Source organism: Anguilla rostrata, chromosome 5, assembly GCF_018555375.3.
Source record: "Anguilla rostrata isolate EN2019 chromosome 5, ASM1855537v3, whole genome shotgun sequence".
Taxonomy (NCBI): Eukaryota; Metazoa; Chordata; class Actinopteri; order Anguilliformes; family Anguillidae; genus Anguilla; species Anguilla rostrata.
Genome location: NC_057937.1, coordinates 4,481,262 through 4,509,184, shown reverse-complemented (window position 1 = coordinate 4,509,184; position 27,923 = coordinate 4,481,262). Strand labels below are relative to the sequence as shown.

Sequence of the window (27,923 nt, the reverse complement as noted above, 5' to 3'; positions counted from 1 at the left end):
GCTCATTAATTCAGGACTGCGTAAACCTCAACTTTGCCTTGAGCAGAGCCATTTTTATTCATGATTTCAAACACAAAACTAGTGCTAGAATTTGTTATTCAGGCCTAAAATCCAAGGATTGAGACACAATAATGACGTATAACTGTTCCCGGTAGTCAGGTTAACATGTAGTGAAAAAATCTGCTTGCAGTTGGCAGTAACTGAAAAAGGTATAAAAATGTGAAGTTCAGAAAAGGCCCATCTAAACGTACGGAGACAGCAAGCGAGGAAGTGGAGCAGATTAATCCAGAATTTCACCCGACTGCTTTTATTTTGGTTTAAAGATTTTAACACTCAACTTTGGGGCACACTGCGTCTCACTGATCTTAATAAATACTATCATCGCTATTGCTACGGGTTAATGTGTACCTTTGCTTCCTGGTTTCAGCTGACTGGACTACACGCCATATTGGTAACCAAACATCCTCAGTAAAAACCTCATTAAGGGGGGGGGAAATGTAAAAAATAAAAATACACAGTGGTACAGAAGTCAGTTCTGGCTGTTGTAAAGCCCACTCACATGCTCAAACTCTCTCACCTGTCTGGCATGTAATAAAAAAAGCTTCCTATCATTTCAGTGTTTTCATAACATTCGTATTCCACAGTGTGTATGGGACCAGATTCCCATTTAAAAATGAAAATAAAAATAACACTCTGCTTCTTGGAAAAAAAAACCACAACAACCTGTTCTGGTCCTGGATCAAGGCCAAAATCATAAAGTGTAAAAGTACGTTTCACCATGAAAACGCTTTCATGACTTAAGGCTCAAAGTCCTCTTCTCAAGTTGAGATCAGCTTCTTGCGTCCGTGTGCTTCCTACCCAGGTAAGATTTAAACGCCACCATGTTGGAGGCTTCCAGTAACCACCTGCTTGTATTACTGCTAAGCACTGTTGGTACATTATCCCTTTATTAAGAAAAATTATATATACTTTTCAATGCAATATTACTACATTTTAAAATGTACAGCTAATTGTACAGTGTAAAGGGAAACAAATACTGAGCAGCTGCCCCAAATTCACTGGAGAGCACTAGACAGAAACGCAGAGTCTTTACAGAGCGGACTGGAGAAACTGCAGCTCAAATTTCAGCAGAAGCTTGTATCAAATTTGACAGCCAACGGTGTTTGATGAAAAATTTAAAAAAAAAATCGGGTTGCAGTGTTTTGAACACAAAACCCACACACAATGCTTGAGCCCACTGCTGAAATTTCTACCCAACGTCAAGCAAGCCCACCTTCAACTGCACACACAGTTTGACTCCTCTTTTAATGTTCTCATCTGAAAATGGTAGATTCAAACCCCCCCAGTAAGAATCATCATACCATATTTATGCCAATTCAAAAATAAGCTACAAAACAAGGCAAAATAAATTTACTGAGCTATTAAATTCAACCTACACCTATAACATGAAAAAGACAAGTCGTTAAGAGCTACTAATAGTGTCTTTCCTCGTGTTTACGATATTACTTCTAAAACAGGTACTGGTTGCCAAACTGTCACTCTATAACAATATTCCAGTCGTATAGTTTTGGTCTTCAATATATAACTCTACCGTTTTAAAAAAATTATCTTTCTCAAAACAAAAGTGGAAAAAAATTCAAGTCTCACTGTAATGCTGTGTAAGTCATGAGGTTGTTTTCTCTGTTGTGTATTTCGACTTATGTGCTTAACACATTTTGTTCATCAGTGTAGAGGCAATTTTTTTTTAAATTACAAAGAGAAAGCAGGCCTTTGTCAAAGGCTAAGTGGAACTCCAAAGGCAACTGGGCTTCCCTGACAATGAAGTTACCTGTACAGTACTAAGGAATTGTGGGTGATTTCTGCATGATTTCTGTACAGGGAAGTGTGCACAGGACGCAGGGGTTCGGTTAGTCTCTGTCCCTCTTTAAGATCGCTTGTAGCCCTTGGACGCTCTGGGCCCGTCCATGAGGGGCACCTCGGCCTCCCTCCGGTCCAAAATGGGGCGCAGTTCCATGTCCTCGTGCTCCTGGCAGCACAACTGTCCCGTGGGGGCCCAGATCCGCAGCGCCCCCTCCTGGTGGGCCTTGCAGAAGGAGTTTGGGCACAGCTGGCAGAAGACCTCAGAGTTCTTCCCGCACACGTCACAGTGATGCCAGGGGCAGTCCCATCGGCCTGCAGAGAGACTGACAGTGAGCAGCTGTGCCCTGTACTGAGAGTGTGAGACAGTGAAACTACGTACTAAGTACTGCGAGGGTGAGGTACAGTGAAACTATGTACTGAGAGGGTGGGGTACAGAGAGGGTGGGGTACAGTGGAGCTCCATGCACTGAGAGGGTGGGGTACAGAGAGGGTGGGGTGCAGCGGGGACCCACCGAAAGGCCGCTTGGTGCGGTCCAGGCAGGACAGGTGGTAGGCCTTGGTGCAGCTCTTCTTGTCGCAGAGCACCAGCTGGCCGCCGTCGCCGCAGCGGAAACACTCGTCCTCCGAGCGCTTCCTCCCCTCGTTACGAGGCCGGCGCTTCTTCGGCTTCTTCTTCACCTTCTTCACCTCCGAGGCCTGGCTGGAGTTCTGCAGCACGGGGAAGCCGAGCGAGTTACACTCATACAACACGCACACACACATACACTCATACAACACACACACACACACACTCGCGCACATACACTCATACACAACACACGCACACATACACTCATATAACACACACACACATACAACACACACACACACACGCACATACACTCATACTACACACACACACAACACACACACACTCATACAACACACACACACACACATACAACACACACACGCACATACACTCATACAACACACACAGGCGCACTCATACAACACACACGCACACATACACTCATACAACACACACACACATACAACACACACACACACATACAACACACACAGGCGCACTCATACAACACACACGCACACATACACTCATACAACACACACACACATACAACACACACACACACATACAACACACACAGGCGCACTCATACAACACGCACACACACATACAACACACACAGGCACACTCATACAACACACACACACACACACTCGCGCACATACACTCATACACAACACACGCACACATACACTCATATAACACACACACACATACAACACACACACACACACGCACATACACTCATACTACACACACACACAACACACACACACTCATACAACACACACACACACACATACATACAACACACACACGCACATACACTCATACAACACACACGCACACTCATACAACACACACGCACACAACACACACGCACATACACTCATACTACACACACACACACATGCGCACATACACTCATACAATACACACACGGCCACAGACACGCATACAACACACACACACACACACACACAGACAAATACACAGACACTCACCTTGGGACGGTCTCCCAGGAAACCGCTGCAGTTGGGAGCTCCACAGCGGCACACGGTCTTCTCGTTGCCCAGGCAGTCCAGGTTGTAGTTAAAGGTGAGCTCAGTGCCTGGAGATCACACACACACACACACACAGACACACACACGCACACACACACACACACACACACACACACACACACACGCACACACACACACTGCCTGTTACAGACCAGAGCTCAGGTGTGCTCTGCTCCAACTGCAATAACAACAGCAGCAGCGACACGCCGCGCTCACCTGCAGGGACGTCACAGACGGCGAACAGACCCACGCGCGTGTCCCCGTTCACGGTCCACTTCTGCGTTTCGCAGTTGGGCTGGCAGCTGTGGTTCATGAACCGCGAGTAGTTGCCTTTGGGGCCGGCGTCGATGATTCGGTCCTGGGGAGGGACAGACGGGGGGGGACGGGGACGGAAAGGACGGACTGAAATTCCCTGCGTTTTTGCGTTGGTTCCTAAACCTTGAGCCCACAAACTACTTTTTCCTGTGATTCACCTCTTCTTACAATGTAGCCCAACATAGATTCAAAAATATGAAATTTTTTAAAAGATCTGTCAAAACAGTCACGTGCACACCGTAATGGTGGCTATGTAGGCAATAAGGGCAATGTTTAATTTGGCTGACAGGAACGCCTGGGGAGACCGTATGAAAAACAGCAAGTATTCCGTCACATCTCACAACGTAACTCATTCACTCACTACCCAGCAGTAGGTCCCCCCATTTTGCTAGGCTATTGCACTTTTCCTATAGTGCCACACAGGCCTACAGTGCGGCACACCCAATACAGTGCAGTTCATCTCCCTCCTGCTCCAGAGGCCCAGTCACGGTTAGCACAGAGCCCTGCTGGAGCACAGAGGAGCAGCACTAAGGGCGGTATAGCGGCTAGGGAACTGGGCTCGCAACCCAGAGGCTGCAGGTTCAATTCCCTGATAGGCAGTGCTGCCGTATTCTTGAACACAACACATAACATGACCTTCTTCAGTACATATCCAGTTAAATGCCAGGCGCGCATAAAGTAGTACACACAACAAGATTATGAATGTTCAATATCCAACAAAGAAACTGAAATCATTTGCAGACATTTTTAGGCTGTATTTTCAGTCTGCAGTCAGCAGTATGACCACTGAACGCCTCTGGGCAACTGGAGGTCTCTGATGCACTTCATTTGGGAGCGGTGCAGGGAAACGCTGGCTCCGTGCGGGTACCTTATCGATGGTCAGCATGTAGAAGTGCGTGATGTCGTTCTCCTGGGCGTACTTGATCCGGGCGCGGCACTCCACTTCATCAATCAGCTCGCCCACGTACTCGTTAACGAACTCGCCCTGAGGGTCCACACACGCACACGCACACGCACACGCACACGCACACGCACACGCACACACACACACACAGACAGGGTTACCCGTACAGCTCAAAGGGCTCCAAGCGGCCATGCTTAAACTTAGCAGCCCACTGCAAGCCTGTAGGTCATTTAAGACAAGCATCCCTCCCCCTTTCCACAACTGCCCCAACCCCTCATGGTCAAACAGCTCACCCCCTCCCACCTCCTCATGGCCACACCCTTGCACTTCCTCATGGCCACACCCACAGCCCTCAGAGCCACACCCTTTCATCTCCTCATGGCCACGCCCACAGCCCTCAGAGCCACACCCTTTCATCTCCTCATGGCCACGCCCACAGCCCTCAGAGCTACACCCTCCCACCTCCTCATGGCCACACCCACAGCCCTCAGAGCCACGCCCTCCCACATCCTCATGGCCACACCCACAGCCCTCAGAGCCACACCCTTTCATCTCCTCGTGGCCACGCCCACAGCCCTCAGAGCCACGCCCTCCCCTCCCGGTGGTCACCTTCTTGATGTCCCTGAGAGCCAGCAGGCCCCAGCCCTTGCCGGCAGTCTTGATGATCTTGGTGTCGGGGTACTGGCGCTTGGTGAAGCCCTGGTTCTGGCAGCGCTCGCCCGCCGGGCACACCTGGGGGTGGCACTCGTACATCAGCATGCGGTTCAGGCACTCCGACTCGAACCCGCACGGCTTCTCGTCCGTGGGCTTGCAGTTGCACTTGGGGATCTCAGAGATGTCCGCCGTGTAGATCTGCACCCGGCCGCAGGGCTTGTTCACCTGGAACACGGACGCGTGCACGTGAGAACATACACGCAACTACACAGTGTTCAAGCAAACACGCAACTGTAAACATGCATGTAAAAATATACACACAACTGCTGCTGAATGCATGTTAATCTACCATAAAAGTCCCCATTAGATGTGTTACAGCATCCTGTTAAAACAGTTCACGGCTAAGCCATCCAGGTCAGTGTTAACACTGCATACACGCTAGACTTAAGCCTCAAGACTCAAGCCTTAACATCCACCACTATCGCCGTGCCAAGTAAGCACTGAAGCTACATTAATCCCAGAGGCGTCTTCATTGTTTTAGCACGGGAAATAAACTGCAATCTGCAGCAGGCTGTTCTGGACTCCGCCCCCCCCCCACCTCTGACCCCACCCCCGAGCCTGTCCTGGCTCCTCCCCCCCAGCTGAGGACAGACCTTGATGTACTTGTAGGGCGGCGGCTTCCGGTCGTTCTCCTGCGCCTCCTTGGCCTCGCGCTCCTGCTTGATCTCCCTGAAGCGAGACTCCGCCTCCAGCAGCGCTGAACGATGGGAAATCACACGTCAATCATCAGTTTCCCCCACAGGCTCGGCTTCAAACACACAAGGAGGGCTGTACCCAAATCATAAAGGGGGTAAAACTGACGACACAGGGTGTCCTGTCCTGTCCCAAACCATCAACCATCAATCCCAAAATAAAAACCTCCTCTGTTTTTACTGCAAAAATGAACAAAGACCACCGACAAATAAGACCTTTAGCAATTTCTTTTTTTTTTTCGTTTGCGGAACACTGCTGTCTCGTGGCCTCGTTTCCAGGGGGGACACAATAGTCTGCCGCGCAGCCAGAGCTGTGGTCTCACCGTTCTTGAAGACCTTGCCGATGCCGTTCTTCTGGTACTTGCTGCCCCGGTCGCCCTCCATGTAGGGGAAGACGCGGCCCTGGTGGGTCCAGAAGTAGTCCTTGGAGCCGAAGAAGAAGACAGGGAACTCGCCGATCTCGTGCCGCAGGTGCTGGATGTTGGAGGGGATGTTGCGGGGGTGTCTGATCTCCGCAGGCCACCACCTGCAGGGGGGGAAGGGAGGGAGAGAGGGAGGGGGAAAGGGAGAGACACTACTGAGCTCCTGACAGAATGAGGTTACTAAGAAAATTAAGTATCCACACAATACCATCAGTAGGCCGCATCACGAGTCCCTGTTGCCTAGGAATCACCTCTTCCCCCCACCATTTTGAGCAGAATATAGATTCTGACTCAGAATCAGCTTCTAAAGTGATAATTTAAGCAACAGCCAAAAATTAATCTTTTAAATATGATTGCCAAAATATATATATATGTATATTTTTTTAATCTAGCACTTTAAAGGATCTCTGTCAGTGTTATGTGCGAGGCGGGACAGAGGCGGGGGCTGTGCTGACCTGTAGTTGCCCAGCTTGACCCAGATGATGTCCCGGTACTTGGGCTTCTTGCCAGCCCTGCAGTCGTTGCAGTACCAGCTGCCGTCAGGCATGGCGATGTTGAGGCAGTCTGGGTGGAAGGCCGCAGGACAGGACTCGCAGCACAGCAGACTGCCCCCTGCAGGCAGTCAGGGGGAAAAGCAGGAAGCTCAGTACAACACACACAGGTTTCAGTTTTACCTTGATTATAGTTCATATATGAACAGAAAAAAAGGACTTTGTATTACTCTGTCTGTGAAATATTTTAGGCCTTCAATAGTCACACTGAGAAAAAACTCATTTGGACACTGCATGGATGAGCAGACCGTTAAAAGTCTGATTTAACTGTGTGGAAAGTTCAACATACGGCCAGCCAGCAGCTTACATCATAAACTGGCAGCCCCTGAAGAGCCGTTAGTTTCAGTTGTGACAGACACACCCATCCCTGCGCAAGCAATCGGCTGTGCCTCAACACGATCCTTCCTGTGGTTTCTCTTTGAGACCACTCTCCTGCAGCTTTGTCCACGGTAAATAACCAACAGGTCAGCTAAACAGTCACATTCTTCATTAAAACTTTTGAGGAAGTGCAACACATTTAAGGTTCATTTCAGGTTTTACACAATTAATAAATAAATAATTGCTAGTTGAGCACGCTGACTTAAAACATAATTTTAAGTGGCTGAAGTGAAGCAGGCTCTTAGCAGAATGTGTGTGCATGTCCCCAAACCGTAATGGGCCTTTCAGCAAAGTATTCTCATGTCTCTGGGACCCCTGCAGAACCACTCCTGGCCTGCACCCGTGGGGGGGGGAGGGGGGGGGGGTCACTGACCTTTGGAGCAGACGAAGCACCAGCTGACGTTGACGTGGGAGTGGTGGCTGTAGCCCTTCTTGGCGGAGAAGTGGCTGGTGCACACGATGGCGCTGGAGGTGAGCGTCTCGCTCCCCGCGGCAACGCAAAGCTCCCCGGCGTGATAGGCCACTGGACACCTGACACACCGCGTCAGCTTACCTGGGAAACGACAGGGTTCAGGCTAAAGGACAGGTGTAGCTGGGTTCTGAGGAGCAGACAGGGGTTAGTTGCCCTGGGCTGACCTGGAAGCACTAGGGACAGAACTGACCATGCTCAAGCGGTGAAGCGCAGGGGTTAGAGACGTGACTGCTCACCTGGGAAGAGGACAGGGTTAGCTGCCTGGACTCCTGCTCCTTGGGAACGAGCGGGGTCAGACTGACCTGCTCACCTGGGAAACGACAGGGTTACAGACTGACCTGCTCACCTGGGAAACGACAGGGGTTACAGACTGACCTGCTCACCTGGGAAACGACAGGGGTTACAGACTGACCTGCTCACCTGGGAAACGACAGGGTTTACAGACTGACCTGCTCACCTGGGAAACGACAGGGGTTACAGACTGACCTGCTCACCTGGGAAACGACAGGGGTTACAGACTGACCTGCTCACCTGGGAAACGACAGGGGTTACAGACTGACCTGCTCACCTGGGAAACGACAGGGTTTACGCTAGAGGACAGGTGTAGCTGGGTTCTGAGGAGCATGAATGGACAGGTGTAGTTTGCCCCGAGGGGCTGAGTTTTGGAGCACTAGAGGATAGATGTAACTGGCCTGGGGGAATGCTAGAGGACAGGGGTAGCTGGTTGTGAGGTGTAGCTGGGTCCTGGGGGAATGCTAGAGGACAGGTGTAGCTGCCTGGGGGAGCTCACCTTTGCTGGCCTTGGGCCGGGAGCGGGTGCTGTAGTGGCAGGACAGGCAGGCGTGCAGCGGGCAGCGGAAGCCTTTGGCCTCGAAGACGGCGAGCGCGCTGAGCCGGGCGCAGGCCTCGTGGTAGAACTTCCCGCACTGCTGCACCATGCAGCGCCTCAGCTCCCCCTCACACTGCTTACAGGAGAAGCACGAGTGCAGCCCTGCGGGGAGGGAGGGGGGAGGAGGGCTCAATGCGCTGAACACACTCAACTCACAGTCACTCAACACGCTCACACTCAACACGCTGAACACTGAGCCACACTCAACACGCTGAACACACTCAACACAGTCACACTCAACATGCTGAACACTGAGCCACACTCAACACGCTCAACACAGAGTCACTCAACACGCTCAACACACTCAGCAGTCACACTCAACACGCTCAACATAGTCACTCAACATGCTGAACACACTCAACACAGTCACACTCAACACAGTTACTCAATAGTCACACTCAACACAGTCACACTCAACACAGTTACTCAATAGTCACGCTCAACACAGAGTCACTCAACACGCTAAACGTGCGCAACACAGTCACTCAACACGCTTAGCACACTCAACACATTCACACTCAACACGCTGAATGCAGGTACAGCAGTCTTACCTGAGCTGCACTCCTGGCACAGCAGCTTGCCCTGGGGCCTGCAGGTGAGCCCCAGGCACTGCAGGTGGAAGGTTCCGCAGCACTGGCCCTCACAAGGCAGCAGGGCGTCACCAGCCTCCTCACACACCTGCAAACACACAGCAGTACTGAGGACACGGCAGGTACACACACACACACACACACACACACACACACACACACACAACTACTACTACTGAGGACACTGCAGGTACACACACACACACGCACACGCGCACACGCACACGCACACGCACACGCACACGCACCGCCACGCACACGCACACACACACACACACAACTACTACTACTGAGGACACTGCGCGCACACATACATAAACAAACTGAGGGCATGGTGATGTGACCTAGTGAGTCCCTGTGATGGGAGCAGACACAGGTGTGAAAGGGCAGCAGTGCGGCTCACTCACGGGGCAAACGTTCTCCTTCTTGGCGGCGCCGTTGCGTTCGCCTTTCTTGGAGGCGTGCGTTTCGTCGGTGCTGTCACTGGGGGACTCCGCCCGCGACTCGCACACCTGGCGGAACGGGAACGCGTGAGTCTCTGCCACGCCCCACACCAACACCCACACCCCCCCCCCTCCCCCAAAAAAAACAGCCCCAACCTCAGGCTCCGGGCAGGGCGGGGTACGCCGTTTCCTGGGTGCTGGATCGGGAGACTGCGCACCTGGCGCCCGCCGCCTCTTCTTCAGTGGCTTCGACTCTGCAGGAAGGAGGAGGAAGAGGTGGGTGAGACACAGAGCTCTGCTACAAAAAAAAAATTCTAAAAAAATTTTAAACGGAGGAAACAATATCATCCGTCTTCAACCAAGACCCTTGATGAGTATTTACAGCATTCAAGGATTTACTCAGCAACAAAGGGAAGAATATGTGGTGAGTACAGAGTTGAGTTGAGCTCAGAGGTTAGAGCCCTTGAGCTTTCCATCGTCTCTAACGAGCACACCGAAAGCTGAACGCGCATCGGAATCGTACCGGAGGTGGTCGCCGGGGACGCCGAGGACGCGGTCTTCCTCTCCGCGGCGGATTTCGTTCTCGACTTTCTCTTCACCGCAGTGGTGGAATCGGACTGGAGCCCCGCAGGAGAGGGGAAAAGGATCCGATTGGTCACACGAGCAAATGCAGCACAACAGCCTTTTATCAACGGCACGAGGAACCGAGGCGCCAGCTTGTGTGGCGCGGTCGTTAATTTAAACTACGTCACGGTCATTCAGCTCTTACCCAGAGAGGCGTACGAGACTACATTCCCACTCAGACATCGCTAATTACATGTCACTGGTAACTGCACTGTCATTTCAGCTCGACACTGGAGATGTACTGGAAGCATACGGAAGTTTACAGGGTGTTCCATCCTTTGCTTCGACAAACCGCTGCCCACCTTGATCCTTTTTTTGGGACGCTCGTCCTCCTCCGGCTCGCTCAGTGGCCTTTTAGGAAGTCTCTTCTGCACCCCCGCCTTTTTCTGTCCTGCAGGGACGTTTAAATACGGGGGAGCGTTAAAAAAAAAGCCTTTCCTGTCAGAAACGCGTTCCCAAACGTATTCTACTCCTAGGCCTAATGTCAGTGCTGATGTTAAGTTCTACCAAAGACAAACTTTCTGAAGGCAAGACAATGAACATATAAAGCTTATTACGTTGGCAATAAAGACAATACGAGCTGACCTCATCTCTGAGGGAAATCAAGCATGCAGGTCCCTCTGGTCCAGACAAACACTGCACAGAAACTATAAAAACAGTCATGCCCTGCTTCACCTTTCAAATCAGACTTCGTATTTTCCTTTGTCCTTTCCTTCGTAGGGAGGGGTTTGGACCGTACAGGTTTCTTGGCTTAAGGAAACGAGATAAAGACTTCTTAGCAGAGAGGTTTTTTGAAATAATTATTTTGAGAAGGTTTTTTGTTAAATCTCCGATATGAATGTGGTCAAGGCGGGTCCCTTACCCGGGGTGGTGGAAGCAGGAAGTCCTGTCAGGCGAACTACCAGCTGGGTGGTCTTCAGTAGCCCACTGTCACACAGGGGGCGGGGCTTCTGCAGCTCCTCTCCCAGGAGGGCAGCAGAGGGGGTCTGCACGGAAACACACAGAAAAAAAAAGCTTTTTATTTATTTATTTTTTTTTTTTAACCTCAAGTAGCTAAACACTGCAAATGCTGAAAATGCTCAAAATGACCATCACTTAGTGCCGCGGCAAAGTCACACGGACACACACTAAAGATCTGATATCAGACCTTCAGACAGAATGTAATATTAGACAAAAGGACACCTACCGAACAACACATTCAAATTATTTCTTATTTAATGCAAAAATGTATCAAATTTAACTGATAATTAGCTCCAGCTGATTGAACACAGCCAGTCTCGATTGCAACCAACCCTGTTGAATCTAAACCTCACTCATACCGATTCAAATATGCAACAATAGAGGAAATCAGGAAGCAAGCAACCAAGCAGCAAATACGAGTACGGTGCCGTGAAAAAGTGTATTAAATGTCAACTGCACAAGCAACCAGTCAACTATGGAAACGGGTCTACATGAACACTAAAGAGCTATTAAAATACAACACATACCTGAAGAAGCAAATGCATTCAGACAAACTCTCAGAGGGTTCACCTCAGCCCTCAGCTTTACACAGGCCTACATACAGGGGCTGAGACCCATCCCTAAGCCCCAGGACAGGCATTATTTTACATTAACTGATTAAAAGTGTAGTTTACGGCTGGCAGACAACCCTTGCAATAACTCTGCTGTACAGACCTGTGAGGGAAGCTGCACAGGCTGATTCGTCTGCGCGGACTGCTTTGGCTGCGCTGGCTGCTGCTTCGTCTGCGCTGGCTGCTGCTTCGTCTGCGCTGGCTGCTTCGTCTGCGTGGGCTGCTTTGTCTGCGCTGGCTGCTGCTTCGTCTGCGCTGACTGCTTCGTCCGCGCTGGCTGCTTCGACCGAGCGGGCTGCTTCGTCTGCGTGGGCTGCTTTGTCTGCTGCTTCGTCTGCGCTGACTGCTTTGTCTGTGCGGGCTGCTTCGGCTGCGCAGTCTGCTTCATCTGCTTCTCCGTGCTGGGTTTAGCGGCTGTGGGCTTGCCTTTGGCGAGCGGCAGCAGTCTCCTCCCCTTCCCCGCAGGCTTTGTGCTGTTTGGAGTCTTTTTCAGAGCAGTCTTTTTGGCCTGAGAAGTGCTGCCGTTTTGAAGGGGGAGGGCGGGGTCTGTGCGGTCCGCGGGGGGGCTGCTCTGGTCGGACGCCCTGCCCGGTCCCGGCTCCAGCTCCCCCTGCACGTGGGGGTTGAGGTGCGGCTGCCCGCTGGTGTAGGTGAAGGTAAACTTGGCCAAGCGCTCCTCCAGCCCCATGATGGCCGCTCGCGTTGCCTGGGAGACGCCCGTGTTCCACTGCCCACGCAGCCGGTGGGGACCGGAGCTCAACGTCTGGACGACGGACAGACAGACAGACAGACATGACTCGACTCTTTACATATGAGTACAGCATGGCTGCTTTGCCCCCCCACTGCCTGACCCATCCACCTCCTGAAAGCTGGTCCTGCAGCAGACCAGGACGGGCCAGAGACAAGCCCATCAGTGTGTGCAGAAGTATCAGAAACAGGCCCCCTTATGCTCTATGCAAGCCACAGAAGGAAACTCTTGCTGGTACAACCAAGTCTAATACAGATGAATTTCCACCAGATGGCAGTGCGAAGCCTAAACTAGTTATCACTTCTAACTGCACTCTCAGTACTGAAATTAATCAACCATTTCCAAAAACAATTTATTAAAATCCCAGCAACACTAAAGAACCTAACCAAATAATTTACATGAGCAATTGGAAACTGAAATATTGCAACTCATGTTATACTGTATTTGTTACTCTGGGACAGAACAGTAGTCATTATATTTAATGCTAAATATATGGACATGCCCAATAATTGGGTTACTGAACCAACCAAGCGAAACAAACAGCCAGCAAACAGCTATACCAGCTACTAAGACCAGTCCCACTTCACTTGGTAATATGGGTTTCTGCAGGTAGAAGATCCGAGATTGAAAGCTTGTTCCCTTCATGCCATCTCACACAATACCAGGCTCACTGCAGAGGCTGCACAGGCCTGCTGAACCGTTAGCTGGCTTCCGTCAGCCCACGGATTTTCCAGGGACCGCGAGGGCCTACCTTCCTGCGGTTGCTGGAGACGGCCTGCTTGGTGCTGCCCCGGTGCAGTTCCTGGTACTGCTCCTCGCCCCTGAAGGGCGCCATGCTCTTCTCCGAAACGTAGCCGCGCTCCGGCGTGTCCCCGAAGTACTGCACGTGGTACAGCAGGACGGTCCGGCTGATCACCGCTGGGGGACGGGAGACACGAGCAGCGTCACGAAAACTTAACTTCGCCAGGGGCTGCAAATACGCCCAACGCACTGCAAGTGCTTTTAAAAAGACGTTAATCTGGGCCTTTTCTTTGTGTATGAAACACACGTTGTGTTCGCGGTAGACCGGTGTGGGTTCGAGCCCGGGCTGCGCCGCGTCAGGGGAGCGACCGCAGGAGGGCGCGGCCGCTGAACGCACCTTTCGGTTTGACGTGTTTGGCGAGCGCCGGGTCCTCCGTCACCATGCAGGGCCACCAGGGGTAGCCGGACACCTTGGTCCACACCAGGTCCCCCACGGCGAAGCGCACCTGCGGCTGCGGCTCCTCCTCCTTCACCTGCGCCACAGGCTCCTCCTCCTTCACCTGCGCCACAGGCTCCGCCTCCTTCACCTGCGCCACAGGCTCCGCCTCCTCCTGGCACACCTGGGAGAGCAGAGCAACTCCGCCATCAGTCAGAACAGCAACAATCCCCCCGACACAGGCAGCTAAACAATCCCTAAAGCAGGCATCAATCTTTAACGCTGGTAACAAATCCCAACAGCAGTAATAATCTCCAATGCCTACAATAATCCCCAAAACTGGAAATATGCCAAACGGCTGCACAATCCACACAACATTGGCAATAATCCCCAACCTTGGTAATCTGTGATACGGTGCTGCAGACACTGCAGATTACAGCCCTGCCAGAGCTCTCCAGTGCTCCAGAAAACTGACGTGTGCTTAACTGGAAAAATAATTTAGCAGCGCATCCACTATCCATTGGGACGCATTAGCGTGCTCCAAAATGTTAGCATAGAGCCCTGACCACAGTGCGCGTGCTCCTTCACTTTGACTGCTGTGGCGACTGCGCAGTGAGTACGTCATGTTTCCATATTCAGGCAGGATGGCAGCCTACAGCTACACTACTTCCGGGTTTTCGTACACTATTCCGCATCCCTCATTGAAATACACTCGTGACATAGGACATTGCTACCTGGAAAACTTTGAATAAATTATTAATACAGGCCGTACGCTGCTTAAGCAGTTAAATTAAATGATTGCAACGTGCACCAATCTCAGATGACAGAATCCATCAGCAAAAGCTGTAACAGAGGCAGTAATCTGAGGTCAGAAAGCACAGGACATGAGAAGGCGCATGTTCAGTACAGAACTGAGAGTGAGGTCCCGACCTTGTCCAGCACCGCGGCGCTCGCGTCCTCTGGCACCCCCTTCACCGGAGACACCGCGGGACCGGCGAGGAGGCGGGGCTTGGGCTTGGCCTTCACGGGCGCCTTCCTCTTCCTCTTCCTCTCCCTGGCCTTGCCGGGGGTGCCGGTGGGCTCCGGCCGGTCCCCGCCCCCCTCGGGGAAGCGCGGGGGCTCGAAGAGCGGCCTGCCGTTGGGCACCAGCTTGGTGATCTTCAGCTTGAGCTCGGGGGAGCTGCTCTTGCGGCGCGGGCTGGGGGGCGGCAGCGGGGGCGCGTCGGCCCCCTTCAGGAGGGGCCCCTCGGCCACGCACAGCTTGGCGGGCTTGTCCTGCTCGCCGTTGAGCACGCGTGACGTCAGGTCCTTCAGCCGCTCGTGGCCGTGCTGGCCGCCCATCTTCTGCAGCACCGTGTCCTGCAGGGTGACGGCCAGGTGGGCGGCGGCCTCGTCCATCAGCAGGGCGGGGTCGCTCCTCAGGGGGGCGGGGTCCGTGCTCTTGTCCGCGCGGCCCTTGCGGCCCCCCAGCGGCTCGGGGGGCGGCGGCGGCTTCATGCTGACGGGGTTCAGGGGCTCGGGCATCACAGGCAGGGAGCACCCTTTGCAGTCCATGGCATTCGACCCCACCGTGTCCACACTCATTCAGCTGCACCGGACACAGGGGGCACAGGGGGACAGGGTACACAGGGTATACAGGGGCACACAGGGGCACAGGGTACACAGGGGGCACAGGGCACACAGGGTACACAGGGGGACAGGGTACACAGAGGGCACAGAGACACAGCATACACAGGGGGTACAGAGACACAGGGGGCACAGGAACAAGTCAATACAGAGCACAGGAAACCAGCTCACCATCAATCACCTCATTCTCTGAGAACACACTTTCAAAAATAAGACACATTTTAGATCTGGGCTACACAACTCAGTTCCTGGAGATCTACCGTCCTGACGATTTTCATCCCAACCCTAACAAAACACACTTCATTCAACAGCTAGAGATCTCTTTGTGCCAAATTAGGGTTGAAATGAAAACCTACAGGTGGTAGATCTCCAGGAACAGCGTTGGGAAGCCGTGTTTTAGATGCATTAGACCAGACCTAATTATACTTCGCAAAGTCCCAACATCTGTTGTAGAAAATTACAACTGTTGCAGAAGAGCCGCAGAAATCAGTAAAATGCATAAAAACTCTAGAATGCATTCAATACATCAATGAGATGCTTATGTTCACCAAACATTTCCTGTAATTATGACAGAATTGTGCAATATGCATATATACACACAAGAGAATTTCACTGAAGCTGTTTAAAAGTTCAACCCAGCGACCAATTCCAGCAAATGATATATAGACTTTCAAAGCTCATACGAGATCCACAATGTTACATGATCTGGTTAGAATCCTGATAAGGTTTTTGTATGCATTTTTGCTGCAGCTAGCACCAGCTAGGTAGCGCTATTAGGCAAGATAGCCACACATATTGGCTCAGCAGGGTTCCAGCTGCAAAAGGCTGCACTGAATGGTTAGCAAAACATCTAATTTGGCTTTTAGATTACAGTAGCATGGCTTCAGGCTCTCCAACTGATTCTAGTAAAAATGCATTAGCATTCTATAGTGCTGCAGCTGCCTAGCTAGTAAGCTAAATTAGCCAAGAGAGGGCCACCCAGCAAAGGAAACTTGCCAAAATGAGCTGCCAGTTAAGTTGCTAGGCAACATGCATTTTCTGAGCTCCACTGAAGTTAAATGAGGAAATGTGCTTTTAAAAAAAAAAAGAAAAAAAAGTACATCAATACATTTAGTACATCAAAGTGCAATGTTTTGCAGCAAACACATCTGAAACAAGTCAAGCCGGCTAAAGTACTACAACAGCACCAAGGAATGGTTCCTTGAGCTTGCAAGTCTTACATTAGGACCAAAACCTGGATTTGACCAGTGATGTCACCAGTGATTAAAGACCATTAGACTTTTTTTGGGTTGCATTACCACTAACCTCACTGTAAAACCAGTGGGCAGCATAGTTCCAAAGATCCCGTTTACAAGGAACAAAGCAGCGAGCTAAATACTTAGATTTCAAAGAGGGGTTTCAAGTTGTAATGATCTCATTTTTTATTATTTACATTTTATTTTCCAAAAATAGTGTAAAGAAAACATAATATTAGTTTGGATGCACGTCATTTAAAACGTGACGGTTTATAGTTCAAGGAACAATGTACGTTTTTTTCAAACCCATATGGAGCGTCTCAAAATCTGAATGGGCTGCGTTACGTGATACAAAGAACTAACAAATATGAAAGAATTAGAACGGGAGTATCTTCACATTCAGCAAAAATAAGCGAATGTGCAGCCTGACTCCGAGAACCATGATGGCCACAAGAGATACGGGACAGGTGTCCGTGTGGAGACCGGCCATTATGGCGCCGGATGTAAGGGGGAAATGGACAACATGAATTTTAATCAGTCACTACGGCCCTAAAATGATAGCTGTACCGGCTTGTATTTCCTTAAAAAAACATCCGAAGCACTAGAGCACTAGAGTTTTTCAGGGTAATTGAACTGGTCATGTAAATAAAGGACTTGTGTCTTTTTAAAAAAAATCGATCTATGCGTTTTTGATTTATGAATCCCTATTTATAAAGATTCATGTTTTTCCCTTGACAGAGTGGTTACGTTCATGCCAGAAAGCGATGACTTTTTGCATATCTACGAATACAGCGTGAACATCTTTTTAGGGTGAGCTTAAGGAGCTATTCAAATTCAAATGATGGTTGGAAAGGCTACTCTGCTGAGGACCGAGCGCTGTATTATCCGTTAGAAGGAGAAGGACCAAGCGAGCTATCCGGCTTTCCAAAGCTGACTGCAGCTTGCTTAAGTTGACACCGCGGGGGGGCCGCTGTCTTGCTAAAAAAATGGCCTCCCATTCAAACTAAGCCCGATGTGCATCACTAGTTACACATACATTCTAATAAATGGGTATAAGAGTAGGTGAACTATATTAAAATTATTAAGTGAACGGGTTAAAGTAAATTTTCTGGTTCATTTATTCTAAATTCATCCAGTTACGAGGGAAACGGTTCTATAGTATCAAGCGCAGAATACAATCAAATGGAGCTGACTGTATATTTAACAGGCTCGCAAGTTAACAAAATCATTCTCAGTAAAAATAACCCAACGTTACAGACATTCAGTAACCAACGCAAGTTAGCAACTTATCTATCAAGATCAGTTCACGCTTTTCCTTTACAGCTGTGGGGTTCGTATTGGCTGTGGCACGGCGAGATATGAGAAAACATCGCCCAAAATGATTCATTCGTCTTCATGCATTCATCCTCGGTTTCATTCACATTTAAGTTATCTGGCACAACAATTCAGTCCGTATTGATGCATTCCTCTTTCACGAGTTAGCTAGCTAACGTCACATTCAAAGAATCTGACAAAGCACCCAACCTTATAAATACATTAGGCAAACCAGCGCTACTACAGCTGCACCTAGCACTGTAGCTATTGCTAACATACTAGCCATTTAGTCGGGTAATAAGCCAGTCACCGAAAATCTATTTTTTTACGTTACTTCAATGGCCATTTTGACTAGCAGGTTAACACAGACATCGTTTCCACCCTTGTACCAAGCTAATTATCTGACACTGAAATAGAGCAGGTCAAGCGTACCTCAGCCAAAATCACTTACCAATGCGTTTAGCGTAGCCTGGCTTACTTGAGACAGAAGCCGTAAAGCTACCGTATGAATTGTTAGCTCCCTAGCTAACTAAGAATATCGTTTCCAATAGCAAACAAATACTAATTCCCATAGGTAACATTATTTAGTTCATTGTTAAAAGGCCAAACTATAACAAATCAGAAGTTACCAAATGATTCATCCGTGCCCCTAATTAAATGTATATATATGTCGATAAATTCCAATCCAAATTGCACATTTCAAGTAAATTGCTCACTGTGTGACTGGGACGTTAGCTGGCTGGCTACCACTGAATGACTAACCCGCGGCTAATTTCTAGCCAACAGGCACAAGAACCGATGGAAATATACGTATGACCTTCCCTCGTTTTATTTCTCAGGGAAGTGAGTGCAGTGATATTGTGGACATTCATTGCACGAATAAGAATTCATGACAAATGGAAAAGTAAAAATAACCTGTTTGTAGCATCTTTCCAGCGCCGACTATGTGAGTTCGATTCTGTGCTTGCGGGAAGCACTAATCCCAATCAGCGCGAAAAATACTCACTTCCGATTGGCTGGCGGCGGCGGAGAATTTAACCGGCCTTTTCAAAAAAACAACCGTGTCTTAACTTTGTCCAAAGAACATTCCCAACGTTTCGGTTATGTGCTGGTGAAAAATGTCATCGCGCCTCTTATCAATTACGCATTTCGAGCATTTTCCGTCAAATTAAACGTCTCACGATTCATAAAAATTATGAACTGGTCGCCCTTACCCTCATAGAGAGAGGAACGGCATCCTTCTTAAATGACGTCACACAAATTGTAATACCCGCTCCACAGAAGGTGTCCAGATTGTAGCCAATGCAGATTTGCGGGGATTTTACTTGACATCAGTTGAGGATATTTTTCCCATTCTCCTTCCTCTCCTACTTGGTCATTTGCATCTTATCGTATCTGCGACCTTTGGAGGGGTACCAGATAAATAGACATTAGTTATCTAGAGTTCGTGTATATTATGTTCAAATACAAAATTTGGGTTTGAAAAAGTCCATTATTTCTGAACGATGCGGTTTTGTATTTAATTACAATATTATTTCCGCAACAGGAAACATCGTCAATAAATTTACTTCCAGTCAAGAGTGTGATTTGTTTTATAACCATATGCAAACGAGCTTACTGATATAAAACTAACTGAATGTGACAAAACTATCTACCAACTAACTAAACGCTATATTCCAGTGTGCTGTCGGTATGTCAGTTATGCTATGAAAACATCGAAACGAGCAACATTTTAAAAATCAAGAGTTTTACCACCTGGCTTCCTTTTTTTTGAATGACCATTAACAGCATAAATAGGGATTTATCGAAACTCTGGCAACCTTCTTCTTCCGCGCATTTGCCAGTCATTATGGAGGCTGCGCATTCCCACCTTTGGTGTGACGTTTTGGTGACATCACAGAGTTCATACTTGAACCAGCGTCGGAGTTTCTGCATTTCTTTAGGGATTTTCCCGCATATGAACGGAAGGTGGAAGAAAAATTCTGATGAAACAACATTTAAATAATAAATGGTACAGTGTAACCAAGCCTTAATTAAATACAAAATAATATTTTAATTATTTCACTATTTGATATTAATATATGTGCCTTGCTAAATGTACAAACCTACAAACTGGGAAACTTCTGTACAAACTGGGGATTTCTAAAAAACTAGTTTTCAATTTACATTTAGGTGTGTCACAGAGGTTGGGATTGTCAGTGAGGTGGCTAAAATAATCTGGGCTTCACCGCTTGAGACTGATTACATGGCTGAGCCAGACAGGAAATAGTTCATTGAAATTTTAGTACTTTCAGTATTTTTCACACCCTCCATTCATAAGGATAACATTACAGAGACATATTTTATAGCAGTTTATGACACCGATGAATATATCGTTTGGTGGGGGGAGGGGGAGAATCCTTACAGAATCTTCCAAGATCCTTCAGATCCTTTGGTCTTTTGGTTGTGCAAATTGCATATCAGGTTCCTGTCTTCCTGTCCAGAGGTTGAGATGGTCACTGCAAAACAGTATTTTGTGGTCAGTTAACCAATATATGGAAAACATATATTTGTTGTATGTCGTTCTACTTTATAACGCTACCGTTTATTATACTGGAATAAAACTCATTTGATAACATCTTATTTCTCAGTTTTGAGCTGCCCTTAGTGAACTAGCTCATAACACACTTTATTTAGAATCACATAATGCCATACTACGAAAGTTGAAATTCATAATGCGATTATTTTGTTCTGTGGCAGCGAACGCGTAACTTGTGTGGATTTACTACCACCTAGTGGCGGAATGCTGAATTGCGAATTTAAATGGAAAGTGGCGCATCGTAGCGCCTTTTTAAAATATGAAGGGTCTGACTTCTTTTTTGGGAAGATACGATTGAGTAAAAAAAAAAACTGTTATATGTTGTTTCAACGCTTATTTCTTACACTGAGTAAAATAAAGGCCAGGCCTACCAACTTCTCATTTTCTCTTTGTTATGCTCAGGTTTCTCGCTTGGAATATCCTCATTCTCTGTTATCTCACTGAATTCTGAATAATCCTGGTCCAGGGCCATTTTAACAAACTCTTATCAATCGCAAACAATTTAGATAAAAAAAAGTTTTGCAACAATGCAAATTTTTCTTAAACATTTATCAAGTACGTAAGTTAAATAATGGACTAACCATTACCTTTAAACCACTGTGAAAATAATAGTTGTGCTGGGCATTAATGGGTGTGTGAAAATCGATAGCAAGGAGTGTCTGTAAACACCATCTTCCTGTTCGGGGCGGGGGTGGTGGGGTGTAATTCTATAGCGCACGCAACGCAAGGTGAATGAACAAAAGAAAATGTTCCACAACATCAGAAGACACACAGGAAGTACTAGCATTTAACAAAGCCTCCAAGTGTAAGAAGTGGAGGATCGCCTCACAATGTCCCTGTGTCTGTAGGAGCTGCTTGGCCTGGAGGGTGTGGACCCAGCTGATCTCCAAACTGACAAGCAGTCTGTAACTAACACAAATGGTTTAGAAGATGAGTTCCTTGAAAATAAACGTCAGCAAAGTGCATTCAACTCCAAATTTATGGCCTATATCTGCAATAATTAAATTGAAAAGAAACAAATGGTTCAAGCTGATGGTTTTTCAACCACATGCTTGCAATACACAGGAAAACCTTGGTGCTGTTGACACACTCATACCTGCCTGTCTGATATCATCAAGGATGGTGTGACAAATTATGTTATGACCACACCTTAGTGTGATAGCCTCCATTTGACGAAAAAGCCACTTCTTGTGTAACCACCTTTGACTGCTCAGGGGGACTGTAGCTGCAAGTAGAGGCCTCCATAAATCATTCATCTAAATCTTGAAGGAGTGATTTTTAGTGATTTCTTTTTTCTTAGCAAAGTCATGGAGAACTCTCTGCTTGCCATGCAGAGCAGGGAGAGTAGGGTTCATGTCTTGACACTTTTGCCACAGCATGAAAAATCTCAGTTTTTGCAAACCAAGTGCACCAGCCGGGAATCGAACCCGGGTCGCAAGAATGGGAATCTTGCATGATACCCCTACACCACTGGTGCTCTTGTTTTAACACTTTGCCTGCAATTGGTCATGCAAAACTCTGCCAGTCATGTCACAAAGGGACAGGTGATGTCAGCAAAACCTTGTGCTCAAGCATGCCATGAAGACTATGCCCAACTCATAACTCTGTTGCACTAATTTGGAGAGCTTAGCCTAATGGCCCCACTCTTTTTTGCTCATTTGTGGTATAACACAAGTTATGGTATAGTGTTTATGATGGGCATCAAATCATTACCAGATCAAGAGCTAAGGGATTTCCCTAGGTGCTAAGGGTGTCATTTTAAAACAGACCAATTTTCATATGTAAGGAAGAAACACGGTGTGTCTTTCATACATATTGAGAATCAAGACTCGGACCAGGACTACAGCGGCGAGAGCACGGAATCATAACCACTTGACCACCAGGGAAAGGAGCCAATTTGACTCCAAAACAACATTCCCTGACCGGGAATCGAACCCGGGCCGCGGCGGTGAGAGCGCCGAATCCTAACCACTAGACCACCAGGGAAGGGGGTTGGCACATTTTCATAGGGTAGGGTCCATGTGTAAATCAAAAGTCGGTGGAATATTTGAATCATAATTGAAGGCCATAATCTAAATTATGATCACAAAATGTCTTTGCAACAGAACACAAAAAGACCTACAGGATATTTGTACTTTTTTTGATGCATCTTTTGATGCAATTTATTTATTTACTTATTTTTTTGCAGTTTATTAGAACTTTAGGAACAACCAACAGATAGTTTCAAGGCTCTGGGGAATGAAAGAACTCCTCACACTAAAAAAAAAGATTTTTTTCCCCCAAAACTTGCAGTTTAAACAATATATATTCTCACAAAAATATTCCAACAACCGACCCACCCACACACAATTTAAGTAGTTAATTTTGCTCCTATAAAGGGCTAGCATTAAAGTTTGATAAAGCTTTATCCTCGAAGAACTGAACAGATTCTCTCTCCATGCCCTTCAGCTCAGCTATATGTGTAGGTGGCAAGACACACCTGTGCACTTCTGCCGCTAAAATGACAGTTTTGTCTCAATGATTGATACCATGATCAAAACTGCAAAGCCTAAAGTGAATATCCCATGAAAAGACTCTATATAGAAGTCACAGGCGCACCCAAAAACACACGCGCACGCGCAGGCAGGCACACACGCATGCATGCACAAACACACGCACAAACACAAACACACACAAACACAAACACACACACGCATATATGTACAGTGATTGGTCCAAAGGGGAATGATTCCTTTTTCAAGAATCAGTCAGCGAGAATATGTACAGGATTTTACAGCTGATGTTTCAGCAGGCTTAGGTGATGTCACCATTCAATGTGTTTCAGATACGGCGAGCAGGGATGATGTCACCGTTTAGAGTTCAGTACGTTTCCGACAGCACACAGAGATGATGTCGCCGTTCAGAGTTCAGTGCATTTCAGGGACGTAAAAGAGAGTAAAAGCCCTAATGAAAAAGACTCTGCCCATAAAGGGTCTGTGAAAGCAGAGAGACCAAGGCTGGGTCCAGACTGGGACTGGGGGTTGAGACTGGGACAGGGGGACTGGGTGTGGGATTGAGACTTGGAGAGGGGGACTGGGATTTAGTCTAAAACGTGGACTGGGTGTGGGACTAAGACTGTGACTGGGTGTGGGATTGAGACTGGGACTAGGGGACTGGGACTGAGTCTAAAACTGGGACTGGGATTGAGACTGGGATGGGGACAGGGACTAAGAGCTGAGACTGGGTCCAAGGACTGGGACTGAGTCTAAAACTGGGACTGGGATTGAGACTGGAACTGGGGGACTGGGACTGGATCTGGGACTAGGATGGGAACAGGGACTAAGACTGAGTCTGAGTCTGAGACCGGGACTGGGTCCCGAGGACTGGGCCTGGGGCCGTTCAGTTCCGCAGGGCAGCCAGCCTGGACTGCATCCCCTCCATGTCTTCCTCTTCCTCCTCTGATTCAGGCCCAGCTGCAGCTCCAGCAGGCTCTGGCTCCGGGAGGGCGTCAGTCACTTTACCAGCTTTACCGAGCGCACCTGGAAGACAAACACCACCTGTGTGAACTCTGCTTTACCGAACAGACATGGAACACAAGCACCACCTGTGTGTACTTCACTTTACCCAACACACTGGGAACACAAGCACCACCTGTGTGAACTTCACTTTACCCAACACACCTGGAACACAGGCACCACCTGTGTGAACTCTGCTTTACCCAACAGACATGGAAAACAAGCACCACCTGTGTGAACTTATTTAAGGGCTTGCAAATTATTTTCTGTGAGAATTCTAACATCGTCTTGACTAGTTTCCCATGATGGTTTCTGGGTAGGGTGTGGCATGTGCTATGTTGAGAGGGTGAGCTTGTTACTCACTGTGACACCGTGTGTGTGTCTAGAGCTTTTTCTTCAGAACAAACACATGGCAAATTTTGATGAACAAGTCTGAATTCCGAAACATTCTTCACCTGCTGTGATCTCATAGAGAATCTTGTCGACCTCGGCCTCAGCAGCCTCCTCCATGTCCTCATCCTCCATGCTTTCAAAGGTGTCCTCCATCATCTCTTCAATGATGCCGGCCTGAAGAACAATCATTACATCATCATATTACATCACAATCACTTAGCACGTGTTCTACAGTTAGCGCACAGCACTACCGAATCAGGTAAAACACAATGCACACATTACGGTTAACATATACAACCATCGCCTAACCAGGTAAAACAGACCTTGGACATCTCCTGGGAGAGTTCCCTCATGGTAGCCTGGATCTCCGGGATCTTGACCAGGTTCTGCATGGCCTTCATCACCTCCGTACTCTTCTGCATCGCACCTGCCACTCTCAGCACGGCTGAAACGACCCGCGGCAAAGCCCCGCCCACTCATTTTCCTCACGCAAAAACCACCGCACGAATGGCGCAGCCAAACACAAACCAGTGAGTGCACTGTGACACATTACATTAGGTGACCTTTAGGGTACAAGACAAACCCCAAACCCATTATACTGCATTGCCACAGCGCCCACACAAAAAAGCTGTGCAGTCGCACGTGCAGCACTGCGATAAGCACAGGCACCACTGCAGGTCATTTGTACACAAAATAATAACATAAGCATGCACGTGAACATTTTTACATCTTGCATCTATACTTAAGGCAGGAAGCAGATTCTCTAATCCAGTGAGATTTCGACCATGCCCAGGCCCACACCCAGGGGCCTGACCACACCCAGCCCCATGCCCAGGGTCCTGACCACACCCACAGTGCAGCACAATGCAGGTAATTCCTGAGATACTCACAGAGCTGGTTCTTCATGTTCATCATCACAGAGTTCATGTGCGCTTTGGTGGCGTACATTTTGCTGATGGCCTTCTTGGACTGGATTATCTCCTTGGCCAGAATCACGCACACATCCCTCTGCCCTTTCTTGGCTGCGTCCTTGATGGAGCGCTTGACCTTTTCTTCCTCTCTCTGGATATCTGAGCCATAATTACAGCAAAAAACCTCACACTCTTACACACCTGACAAACCTCACTCCATTACAGACCTAAATGCCTTGCAAACTCTCCTCATACTTCTACAAAGAACACACCCCACAGATATTCCCCACATTCCTACACATCGCACAAACTCTCTCACAAGCCTTACAAACACTCACCACTGTCTCTCAATGAATAACAATGCATGCAAGTGTATATACATGTGTGTATGTGTGTGTGTGAGATATGGCAACCAGTCGCTATGTCACAGAAAAATAACATTCTTTCGTCTGAACTCACCTCGAATTTGTCTGTCAATCCCTCTCATCTCCTTCCTTATTTTGACTGACCATTCACTGACCTACAGATATTGAAAATGTTTATCACATTTTAAAAATGCATTGCTAGATTTATTACAATAATGCATTTTGTAAATACAGAAAGTTCTACAGACATTCCTATTGAGAAAATTTTACAGAACTTATATTCTTTTATTAAAACATAAAATTTCTTCATAGAGCTGAATCCATTATATTCTGTACGGCCCACCTTAACGTGCACACAAACCTATATTTTTGTAATTCATCGAGTCAGTGTTGCGCTTTTCGCTCTTCACATCTTTGACGTACAATACTGTGTTGACAAATCTTTTTTTTCTGCCAAATAAACTGAATTGTCACTGACTAACTTTGTCCAACTGAAAGACCAACTGTCATTTTTAAATGTTTCCTGACAAGTCATATTTAGATTATTGCGCAAGAAGCCAGTTAGCATGTGGCAGTTGGCTGTTAAGGGTAATGGGTTTAGCTTCATCGTACCAATTACGTCATGTATTTTGGGCAGAGTTGTACAGCCTCCATTAAGCGTAGTATTAATTTCTGACTATTTATTTCAGTAATTTCCCTGCGAACTCTGTTTTATGCTTAATCCTACCAAACCAGCAGAGCAGAGTAGCCTAAGCTAAGGACGGGAAATTTACAGAGCAACTTACAGCACTGTGAACCTGCCTTCATTTTAAGTTTAAGACCCTCTAACAGGTTTCGGATAAATCCATCTCATTTGCACCTTTAACATGGAAATAAATAACAGAGCCAAACACTTACTAGTTCTTTGGGTGGTTTCTCGTGTTTTCCAAAAAGTCCCATTCTTGCTAGCTTGGCAGGCTGAATCAAACAAAAAAATAGTGGGCGTATAATAACTTTAGCTAGCAAGCTATCTTAAAACACAACTTTACTTCCTACTTCCTACTTGGTGTTAAATAGCCTATTGTTGATGCTAACGACACCCGCGCCGAAAACCTTGAAGTCGCGTCCTTTCCCCGGATCTGTAAAGCATGGGTAGATGAAAACAATGGGACAGAACAGAAATGCCAGTCAACACGCAGATTTTACATTTCCGATGAGTCAAATGAACAACGAAAAGAAGAGAGAACGAGTTTAGAGTAGACGGGGCAATCCGATTGTTTTTAATAATGTGAAGAGGCGGGGTCATATTCATATCCAAAAAGTCAAAAAAGAGTGAATTGGTATGGATAGTTTAAGACACTTTTATACTAATGTAACAACATACAACTCAAGGCTAGGCCTACTCTAAACGAATTCGATGTTTCCTATTCAGAAATGCCATGCCAGAATTGGAGATTCTACCTACATATTGAGAGTTCCGAGGGACTTTTTCTGAAATCGTGCTGCATGGGCTATTTCTAAAGTGCAACATGTTGAACAATCTTGACCATTTGTGAAAGGAAGATGGACATTTTGAAAGATTAAAAAAACGTTTTAAAAACTATTATTACTAATGTGCTCTTATTTTTGCAATCTGTGTTATGTGGCTAGCTTTGAGGTAGCAAACAAAACAAGCACGACATCATGACAAAATTTTGAAATAACTTCTGGAATGCCTCACACGGTTCAGGAGGGTCAATAAGTTTTGAAATGTTTGCAATAGTTATGTCCTACCCTTTTATCATCTGGTGTCTCGCAGTCTGGTACAGTTACAACCAGAGAATTTAACTGTAAAGCAATCTACCACACTGCACTGTGTACACTTCTTGGCACGTGCATATTTTCATCAGACTATATTCTTGACTACATAGACATTATTACTCAGTTATTAAAAATTACGTATGTTAACAAAATGGATCACTTGTGATAAGATTGGGAAAACCCACAGGCTTCAGTTTAATTTCCTGGGCACAATTGTTGTTAGCGTGGACAGAAAATCCAGCAA

The 27,923-nt window shown here is 47.5% G+C and overlaps 2 protein-coding genes and 2 non-coding genes across 17 annotated transcripts; all 4 read right to left on the bottom strand.

Annotated features, from left to right (window-relative positions):
- Positions 1 to 27: 27 nt before the first annotated feature.
- Positions 28 to 19,543, bottom strand: nsd2 (nuclear receptor binding SET domain protein 2). Of its 4 annotated transcripts, none has more exons than XM_064334674.1 (23): positions 19,374 to 19,543; positions 14,915 to 15,572; positions 13,946 to 14,168; positions 13,559 to 13,725; positions 12,163 to 12,822; positions 11,351 to 11,474; positions 11,164 to 11,238; positions 10,791 to 10,879; positions 10,388 to 10,481; positions 10,021 to 10,118; positions 9,829 to 9,933; positions 9,383 to 9,509; positions 8,733 to 8,933; positions 7,844 to 8,023; positions 6,997 to 7,153; positions 6,443 to 6,645; positions 6,021 to 6,124; positions 5,323 to 5,592; positions 4,678 to 4,794; positions 3,711 to 3,852; positions 3,435 to 3,541; positions 2,372 to 2,567; positions 28 to 2,172 (listed from the first exon to the last, which is right to left on the bottom strand). In XM_064334674.1, exons 2-23 carry the CDS (start codon positions 15,566 to 15,568, stop codon positions 1,925 to 1,927), a joined length of 4,341 nt encoding a protein of 1,446 aa, XP_064190744.1. In that variant the 5' UTR covers positions 15,569 to 15,572; positions 19,374 to 19,543; the 3' UTR covers positions 28 to 1,924. The 4 variants fall into 4 exon arrangements, with proteins under 4 accessions (XP_064190744.1, XP_064190741.1, XP_064190742.1 ...); XM_064334671.1 differs by lacking the exon at positions 19,374 to 19,543 and adding an exon at positions 19,075 to 19,367; XM_064334672.1 differs by lacking the exon at positions 19,374 to 19,543 and adding an exon at positions 19,166 to 19,367.
- Positions 19,544 to 22,143: 2,600 nt separating this feature from the next.
- Positions 22,144 to 22,214, bottom strand: trnag-ccc (transfer RNA glycine (anticodon CCC)). Its single transcript has one exon. It is a non-coding gene; the product is annotated as a tRNA-Gly (tRNA).
- Positions 22,215 to 22,651: 437 nt separating this feature from the next.
- Positions 22,652 to 22,723, bottom strand: trnae-cuc (transfer RNA glutamic acid (anticodon CUC)). Its single transcript has one exon. It is a non-coding gene; the product is annotated as a tRNA-Glu (tRNA).
- Positions 22,724 to 22,863: 140 nt separating this feature from the next.
- LOC135254487 (charged multivesicular body protein 3-like) lies at positions 22,864 to 27,817 on the bottom strand. 11 transcript variants are annotated; one of them, XR_010329908.1, is made up of 8 exons: positions 26,798 to 26,857; positions 25,995 to 26,055; positions 25,515 to 25,694; positions 24,948 to 25,069; positions 24,687 to 24,798; positions 24,063 to 24,255; positions 23,877 to 23,950; positions 22,864 to 23,795 (listed from the first exon to the last, which is right to left on the bottom strand). XR_010329908.1 is itself a non-coding variant. In XM_064334667.1 (8 exons), the coding sequence occupies exons 3-8, from the start codon at positions 26,837 to 26,839 to the stop codon at positions 24,116 to 24,118; spliced, it is 657 nt and encodes a 218-aa protein (XP_064190737.1). In that variant the 5' UTR covers positions 26,840 to 26,857; positions 26,943 to 27,018; positions 27,653 to 27,817; the 3' UTR covers positions 22,864 to 24,115. The 11 variants fall into 11 exon arrangements, 6 of the variants coding, with proteins under 6 accessions (XP_064190737.1, XP_064190740.1, XP_064190735.1 ...); XM_064334667.1 differs by adding exons at positions 26,943 to 27,018; positions 27,653 to 27,817 and having other exon boundaries at positions 22,864 to 24,255; XR_010329905.1 differs by having other exon boundaries at positions 23,877 to 24,255.
- Positions 27,818 to 27,923: the final 106 nt, after the last annotated feature.